The 9,177-nt window shown below is 45.5% G+C and overlaps 1 protein-coding gene across 1 annotated transcript; it reads right to left on the reverse strand.

Annotated features, from left to right (window-relative positions):
• Nucleotides 1-298: 298 nt before the first annotated feature.
• CYP1B1 (cytochrome P450 family 1 subfamily B member 1) lies at nucleotides 299-7,975 on the reverse strand (the record flags this gene model as incomplete). The annotated part of the gene is made up of 2 exons (XM_082672017.1): nucleotides 299-4,079; nucleotides 6,933-7,975. The coding sequence occupies 2 exons, from the start codon at nucleotides 7,973-7,975 to the stop codon at nucleotides 3,491-3,493; spliced, it is 1,632 nt and encodes a 543-aa protein (XP_082528143.1). The 3' UTR covers nucleotides 299-3,490.
• Between the last annotated feature and the right edge of the window lie 1,202 nt (nucleotides 7,976-9,177).

Below are 9,177 nucleotides of genomic sequence, written 5' to 3' on the forward strand. Positions count from 1 at the left end.
AAGATATTGAATCTATGTACTACGCTGTACACCTAAAACTAATATAATATAGTAAGCCAACTGTATTACAATTTTAAAAAGTAAGGAGAAATCAAGAATTTGGTAGGAGACTGGATGTCGAAAGCCTGTTTAAAAGAAAAAGACAAGCTGCCTAAAATGTAGAATGGCCAAAGAAAATATTTACAATGCAACATTTTAAGTCAAGCACTTATAAATAGTAGTTGAAATAAATAAATACATTAGACTGTATTTGCTATAACATAAAGTAAAACTTCCTAACAAGATTATGAAAGTGATTTTTATTATTTTGGTAATGGTGTCCTATTACAGGTAATTACAGGTGTAGAATTTTTTAAATTTGGCATATCGAACAGTAAAAGCCACATATTAATGCTGTGTCCCCCAAATCTATTTCGGTTACAACTATGTATTACAGTTGCTATGTACAGATGGAAAGCATACATGATAAAATACAAAAACAAGAAAAGGTTAAATAAGAAGCTATCCTTGAATTATAAACATCTACTAAAGTATACCTTTGTATTACAAAGTTGTGTCATAGCTAAAAAACATACAAATTAATACATAATGCTGTGCAACTATTTGATCTAATATAGATGTGATATGAAAATATTAAGGCCATAATAGCATTTCACAGGTAAAGGCTAAGTTCTGAGACATGAAAGCTTTTAGATAATCCACAAAACAAACCTGAGACATCTTCCTCTTGTTTTGGAAAAAAAGCAGTTTCCTTACAAAGTCAAAGCTTTAATATATAAATGAAGCATTTAATAAACAATATACTTTAACTATTGTAATAACCTGGATTAGATGTTCTGAGTAAAATGGTGACCAGCAAGTACATTCTTTCTCTGGCAGAAATAATATTAGATTTTCTGATCAAGCTAGTAACCTGATTACGGTAGCCCCCAAATTTGGTTATTTTTGTTTGTTTTTGGTTTTGCTTTCCTTCCTTTAACTGGGTTACAAACATATTAAATAAACCAGGAAATCTCCCACCTTACTTTCTTCTACCTCAGCCCACTGCCGAAAGTGCCAGATGAACCGAGCCTACAGACATAAAAACCGGCTACAGCACATCTGGACCCGGTTGACTTAAGCAGGCATCCAGATTGGTACATGATTACTTTTGCTGCCACACCATCTCTCAGAGTAAGCAGGCTAGGGCAGCGCCAAATTACTGTCTCAGCCCTGCAGGGGGTGGGGTGCAGGGAAGGGTGGGTAACAATGTTTTGAAATAGCCAGTACCCCCCAAATTGAAATGTATTGGGTAAGCCTGATTTCCACAGTTGACTTTAGTGCCTTTAAAAATACTGGCACAGTGTTTTCATATTCAAGAGGTACAGCTGTGAGATTTTATTAATTAAAATTATATCAAATTTTTATTAATAAAAATTCCAAATTATAAAATAGAGTTGCTATGTTGTAGATTTTTAAAAATCTACTTGGGATTCAACACTGGCACGTGGAACATCTTTCTTCTAAATATTCATACTTCAAACTAATTAATTTTGAAGGAGTAGGAGAATGTCTAACCATCTTTCTTCCTTTTCTTTTTATTTTCCACTCCTTTCTCTTACCAGACCCCACAACCATCATACACTCCTCCCTTTATAATTTTGATAAAAAGTCGCCTAAAAGCTTAATGAAATGTAACAAGCAGTAAGCTTTTAGGACACTGCACAACTTCTTTTGGACGTTTGCGAGCAAAAAACTTAAAACTCCAAACTTCACTTTGTACATTGTTAACCTTCCATCACTTTTTTAAAAAGGTTTTCAGGTTATTTACATAAACTGAACATACAGATTTTGTTCAAGCTTTATGTTTTCACAGTTACCAAAGTGACTGCTCGCTGGGTTGGCCATCTTAAATAGTACAACTGATCTGACTGGCTCCACTGAAATGCAATGCAATCCTCCAAACAATCTCCCAAGACTGATTCTGACTTTCCAAAACACAAACACCAATGCTATTTTTTGAAAATCATTTAAAAGAGAAACTAGGTCCATTATAATGGGAATTCCCCCCTTGTTATTTAATAAAGAACATGCAGATAATTCATTGCATTTTTTCGTTATTCCCCAGGCAGACACAGCTTCGATCTCTCTGCCTTTCACAGGCTAATGGTCAGATTTCCAGTAACTTCCTAGAACTCAATAATCAGAATGGCTTTAAAATAAAATTAAAATTTAAGCACGTCAAGAGTTTGGAATTAAAACCTATTAACTAGATCAATTTCAAAAAAGATTCTGTATTGTGAATATAATTTTAATAAGCATGTTGTAAAGTGATAAGGAACACATCTTGCAGATCTAATTTTGAGATTTTTCATTCAAATTTTGGATGAGAGAAGAGACTTTGTTTCAACTTGCTTTCCATGATGTCAAAAACAGTTGATTTAATCAAGTTCATACCATGTATTTGGACCAAAATTGGTTAAATTAGTTGTACTTTTCTATTTGCTGTGACATTATAAAAGACACTTTTCAACCCTTTCTTGACCAAAATAATTAATACTGTTTAATAATAAAATAACTAATACATATTGCTTCTGAATAATTATGTAATATATGTACCCATATTGAACACTACTTGGTGACTTTTTTAACCTATGAGATTTACTGAAGTCAGTACATTACAATCACACAACTTAAAGCTTAGCTAAGCTGGTAACTTTTTTTTCTCATGATTGAAATTCTGTACTTTGGCAACCAAGAGCAGTATGACTTCAGCTTGGAATTTTTTACAATTTACACTTTAAAATTCATGAAATCACTGAAACCCACTAAATCAACTGCTATTAATTTCTTTCCAAGCAAATAACTTTATGACTCATCCAGAAAAGTAACAGGAAGCCCATCAGTTGGCAAAAAGATAAATCCATCCATAGATATTAGAGCCTAACCAAGCTATTTTATTGGAAAGGTGAGAAGGGAATTTCTGGTCTTTACTTTTTCCCTTATCACCCCAAATCACATGTCTTACACTGAAATTATTTGCCTTTGCATATTCAACAGTATTTCCTGAAACTTTGCTTAATATGGTTTTCGATGGAGCAGACTTCAGCACATCCATCTTGGATCCCACCCAACAAGGCATGGTTACTAATAGGCCTCTTTATTAGGTAGTTCTGTATATATGCACATGTGTGTTTTAACTCCAAAGAATGCTCCCTCAAGAAATTATGATTACCAACATTCAATATATGTATAAAAATTCTTTGGGTCCTTTAATTCTTTGACTCAAAATAGCTCCTGGAGCTCCTACACAGCCCACTGCTCATGAGATGCCATTCTGAGGACATGTGTACAAAGCACATCATCTGCGGGTCAGTTGGTTTATGCTCACTTTAGAGGCTAATTGAGAAAGTGGCACAGAGGAGCTAGGAAAAAGAAAAGCAAACCTTAATTTTACTCTCCATCCCCCAAGACTTGTGTACTTATAAAATTTCTGCTTGCCTCTGGCTTCTCACTGGCAGTCTTCCTCAGCTTGTAACTTCTGGACAGCACTATCAAGGAGCTCCATGGACTCTCTGAGAGTGACATTGATTTTAAATGACTTGGGTTTAATGGTCAGGCCGTAATTAAAATCCATTTTCGAAGGCTCGTCTGGATTGGCCCTGAAATTGCACTCATGAGCTAGGATGGAGATGAAGAGAAACAGCTGCGTCTTGGAAATCTCTTCCCCGATGCACCGCCGTTTGCCCACTGAAAAAATCATCACACTGCTGGCCAGGTCCTTATTGATGAAGCCATCCTTGTCCAAGAATCGGGCTGGATCAAAGTCTTCTGGGTTAGACCATTTCACTGGGTCATGATTCACGGACCACTGGTTAACAAAAACCACCGTGTCCTTGGGGATGTGGTAGCCCAAGACAGAAGCATTGGCCGTGGTGGCGTGAGGAATGGTGACGGGCACAAAGCTGGAGAAGCGCATGGCTTCATAAAGGAAGGCCATGACGTAGGGCAGGTGTGGTTGGTCATCTAGGCAGGGCAGCCGGTCCCTACCCACCACTTGATCCAGTTCTGCCTGTACCCGAGCCTGCACTTCCGGATACCTGTTTGGTTTTTAATGCAGAGAGAGAAAATAAGTCAGGAACACTAATTCTTCTTTCATCTAGAAAGCCCATTACAATTTATTTTAATACCACTCTTCTTTAAACTGGCTATCTGAATCAGAAACTGAATTAAGATTTCCAGCAAAAAAAAAAATCTAAAATGGTTTCCTAATTTATCACTGCATTACAGGATGGAGTTTGTTATATTTCCTGTAATAAGTCTCCCATGGCTCAAGCTCTCTTTCCCATCATAAGTCAAAAAAAGGTCTAAGTTTTCTCAGCCTGAAAAAGCACAACAATGGATAAGGTCGACTTCTCCATGGGGCACAGCAGGGACAGTGCCTAGGACCCACAGCACTTTTGAGGGACTCATGAAAATTCATTTTTTATCAGAAGAAAATAAACTTTTAGGTCAACGAGAATGTTTCAATATATAATTTTAATATATTAATCTTTATACCAATGTAGTCATAAAATTTAATTTAAAAAATTTTTATTGAGTAAGATGTCTACAAAGGCAAAAGCCCCGGGGTCCACAAAAATTAAAATGTAACCCTCAAAGTGAGTTCTTCTTTTCTCCTCATCTCCCTAGACAATTCCAGCAGACACACTGTTCTCATTTTATACAAAGATAATTGGTATCCCGAGAGATAAAGCTGCATATCTTCTAAATTTAAAAGCAAATCCCCAATGTTCACGAGATTACGGTACAGATTGTAATACTTATTCACTGTTGCCAATAAAACTAGTACAATCCTTTCGGAAAACAAAGCAAGATCTATAAGGGTAACTCCTCCCCACCCTTTTAAAACCCAGTGATCTAGAAATGTGTTTTCAGGAAATAACTTAGCAGGTACAAAAACATAACCACAATAGATGAAATTTTAAAAATGCAATCAACATTAAAACACAAGAAATGATTGTACATAACAATCCGTTACTATGGCAAAATGTTATGTAGCCATAAAAAATTACTAAAATCAAGTTTAAAAGACAGGGAAATGTCCACTACAGTGAGTGGAAATGTCAGAAGTCAAAACATTTGTAAATAATTCTTGCAAATCTGAAAAAAAAATTAAGCACACATGTGGTGAAATTATGGGTGATTTTAAAAATCGCTTCTTTAGCTTCATACTTCAGGGGTCTGCAAACTTTTTCATAAAGGGCCAGATAGTATATATTTTAGGGTTTGTGGATCAAACCCTCTGCCTCCCAACTATCCAACTCTGCCTTGTGCTGTAGTGTGAAAGCGGCCATAGACCACACAAGAATGAATGGGCATAGCTGTATTTCCATAAGACTTACATACAAAAACAGGTAATGTAATTTGCCAACCCCTGTCATATTTTTTCACTAAAAAGAAGAAAAAAGGACTCATTAGCTATACCGAATTGAAAGTGATCCCCAAATTGTTTTACTTCTTTTTGCTGCCCAATTGGGGTACCCGGAGAACGATTTACAATTCGGTTTCTAGTGAAAAAAAGAAAGGCTGTTTCAAAAGATAACATGCTTATCTGGGGATGCAAAGGACTTATTGATCCCATTCTGGAATTGTCTTCTTCCTGACCTGTTATTATTGACTTCTCTTTATTCGATTTCTGCCCCTCCCCCATATGTGTTTCCATGATATTAATACTGAAAAGTGATTTTAAATATAACCAAAAAAAAGAAAGAAAGAAAAAAAAAGAAGAAGGATTTGTGAAAAGCAGTTGTACAGTACATAAGGAAATATAGGATTCTAATGCAGTGGATTCTAACAACAAAAGAAGTTGTTTTTACCTTCCAGTTTCTAGGGGGCCAGCAAATTCAGCTTCTCCTATCGCTTACCTGTGCGCCAAGAAATTGCACAACCAGGATTTCTGGTCTCTCAAGGCAATCAAGAGTTGCCTTGAATGAGACATTTACCCCTGGGGTAAGGTTGCCAGATAAAATACAGGGTGCCCAGTTAGACGTGAATTTCAGATAAACAGCGGCTAATCTTTTAATATAACTATGTCCTATGTAAATTTTATTTTTTATTTGCTCAATCTGGGGATACCGGGGACCTGTTTAATTCGTGCGCGTACAAATTTAGCAGAGGTCCGCGACTGGGGTCCAACTAACCGAGCCGAGCCCAAGGATCCTAGAGGGCTGCAGGTGCCTCCCGGATACCCAGTTTGCCTTTCTACATGCCGCTCTGCGCTCGGTACAGTTACTGCTTCTCCCATTCTTTACACTGACACTTCTAGCGCGGCGGGTTTAGAAACTCAGCACAATCCGCTGGTTTCTGGCCGCTTTCCCGAAGTTTCGGATTAGCAGTCCGCGAGGCCCGACCGCCAATCGCTACCTTTGCCGGTGTACAAAGCCCTGACGAGAGGTTGGCTTTTGACTCCAGGGCCGGGCGGCTTCCGATCCGCGCTGAAGGCTGGCCGAGCCGATTAGGCTGCTGTGTTTATTTAACTTTTTTTTTTTTTTTTACTGCGCTGCCCTTTCCTTCGGAACCGTTCCAAATTTGCTTCTCCTGTGCCAGTGCGGGAGATCGGGGATGATCAGCGGGCACTGAAAAACAACTCTTGCTTTTCCAAGGGGTTTCACACAAATTTGCCCCCCCTCGGAGCGGGTAGCGACAAGATCAGAGATGCGGAGCCTTCCGGGCGCCGCTGGGTGGGGCGGGCGTGCGCGCCCATCTCGGCTAGCACCGCGCCTTCCTGAGTCGCGCTTTCCGGACGCGGTCTCAGATTTGGGAGGTTGGGACCTGGAGCGAAACCCCAAACCCTCCCTGCGCGCTAGTCGCGACCTTAGCATATTCTAATTCCATTCTGCCTTTTACAGAGGAGGGGAGGAAGGCCATCCCAAGCCTCCTGGAGGCTTTACCTGGTGAAGAAGACGAGCAGCCACTGCAGCGCGGTGGAGAGAGTATCCTGGCTGGCGCCGAAGATGTCTGTGACGGTGGCCGGCACGTACTCTTCGTCCAGCCGCGCGCCGCCGTCGCCAGAGCCCGCGGCAGCTTCCTTTCCTGCTGAGAGCATGAAGGCGTCCATCATGTCGCGGGGAGCGGCCCCGGGCCGAAGGCTTTCACGGTGCCTCAGGAACTTGTCTAGGACGAAGCTGCTGAAGTTGCGATTGAGCGTCTCGAATTCACGGAAGGCAGTGCGCACAGGGTTGGGGAAGCGCTGCAGCCAGGGCAGCACGTCCACCAGGCTGCCCGCGCCCACCGTGCGCCCGAACTCCTCGTTGTGGCTGAGCAGCTCTCGGAACTCGGCGTCGTCGTGGCTGTAGCGGCAGCCGAAGCACACGGCGCTCATGACGTTGGCCACGGCCACCACGGTCAGCGGCCGCGGGTCGAGAAAGGCGCCGCCCGCGCTGCCGCGCACCAGCAGCTCCACCAACTCCCGGGCCTCGCCCAGCACGTGGCCCTCGAGCACCCGGCGGCCGCGCGGCTGGCGCGTGGAGAAGGCTCGCATCGTGCTGTACGCCACGCGCCGCTGCGCCTTCCAGCTCTCCGAATACTGGCCGAAAGCCAGGCTGCGGCCACCAGACACCACGCGGAAAGAGGCGAAGGGCGGCCGGTCGGCGAACGCGGCGCCCTGCTGCACCAGGGCCTGGCGGATGGCGCGCTCGCCGTTCAGCACCACCACCGGGCAGCTGCCCAGGCGGATCTGGAAGACGTCGCCGTAGCGCCGCGCCAGGCGTGCGAACGAGACGTGAGGCGCCGGGCCCATTGACGCCGCATTTCCGATCAGCGGCCAAGCGAAGGGACCCGGGGGCGCGGACCCCGGCTGCCGCCGCCGCTGCCTCAACAGCCACTGGCCCACGTGCACCGCGGCCAGTACCGAGAGCAGCAACAGGAGCATGGTCTGCTGGGCCGACAGAGGGATAGGCGGCAGATGATCGTCCGGGCTGAGGCTGGTGGCCATGCTGGGGAGAGAAGGGCGAAGGCGTGACACTCAGGTAGGCAGAGAAAGGGGCGGGCGCCCTACGCCCCTACCCCCGGCCTCGGGCTACCGTGCACTGTTGGGTAGGGAGGGGGTCGTGCGTAGGTCAGGTCAGGGCTAGCTCACTGGAGACGCTGCTGAAGACGCCTCTTGCCATCCCAAACCCATTCCCCAAAAGCGAAGGGAAGGGTCGTGTTTCTACCTCTCTGTGACCCAGACTCCCCCCGACCCCGCCCCAGCCGCGTAACGGTTCCTGCAATTCAAGGCCTTGATGCCTTTTCTCTCGGGGAAGGACGCTCAAGCCAGCGAGAGGGAAGGGAGGTCGTACGCTCGGGGCGTGGAGGCGCTCCCACCGAGAGCGCAGGGAGGTGCTTAGGCTGTGTCCCGGGGAAACTGTGCGGCCTCGATCTGGGGTGACTGCGAGGAAGAGTGCATCAAGGCTGTGGCGCTCAGTTCCCTCTAAGTGCCTACCACCCCGGCCCCTGCGCCCCCCGTCACCCCTGATCTGCGAGAACCCATCACAGGAGGCCGCAGGAAGGCGGCTCCGCTGACAGACTGACCTGCAAGGCGGCGCGATTTCCAGCAGCGCCAGACGGCCGGCTCCGAGGACGGATTGGGGCCTTTGTGGGATTCAAGACCGCAACCTAAGTGTCTCCAGGAAGTCGGAGGCCCGCCCTAGACACCTGTTGCCAGGTCTGGGAACTTTGGCGCCCACTCTGGAGTCTCTAGGCGTCGTCAGAGCCAGAGGCGCTTGGATTGGGATGGGGGCGGAGAAAGGTGTCTTCTTTGCAGAGCCCCGCTGCACCTGGGCCTCGGCAAAGTCAGGGTTTTCTCAGGGCGTGGGGATTGAGACTGCGGGTCGATGAACAGAGTCAATTCCCAGCCCCCACGCCCCCCGCACGACTCTGACAGCTGGCGTCGCACAGGCGTGGCCCGTTTGCACAGTCACTCGGGAGAGTCAAAACGCGCCATCCCGCTTCTCTCTTTTTTAAGGTCTGTGTTGGGGAGGAGGCAGCGGGACCTGACGGGGGCGGGGCTTGCGGGGGGCGGGGCGCGCCGGGACAGTCCAAGCCTCTCGGACTACAGCTTGGGTCGCCGCGCGCGCGGGTAGTCACGCGAGGCGGCCCCGGAGCGCCCCGACGGCCTTGGCGCAGTAGCTGGCGGCTTTCCTGGAAGCAGCGGTG

This window comes from Grampus griseus, assembly GCF_964374135.1.
Source record: "Grampus griseus genome assembly, chromosome: 15".
NCBI classification, from domain to species: Eukaryota; Metazoa; Chordata; class Mammalia; order Artiodactyla; family Delphinidae; genus Grampus; species Grampus griseus.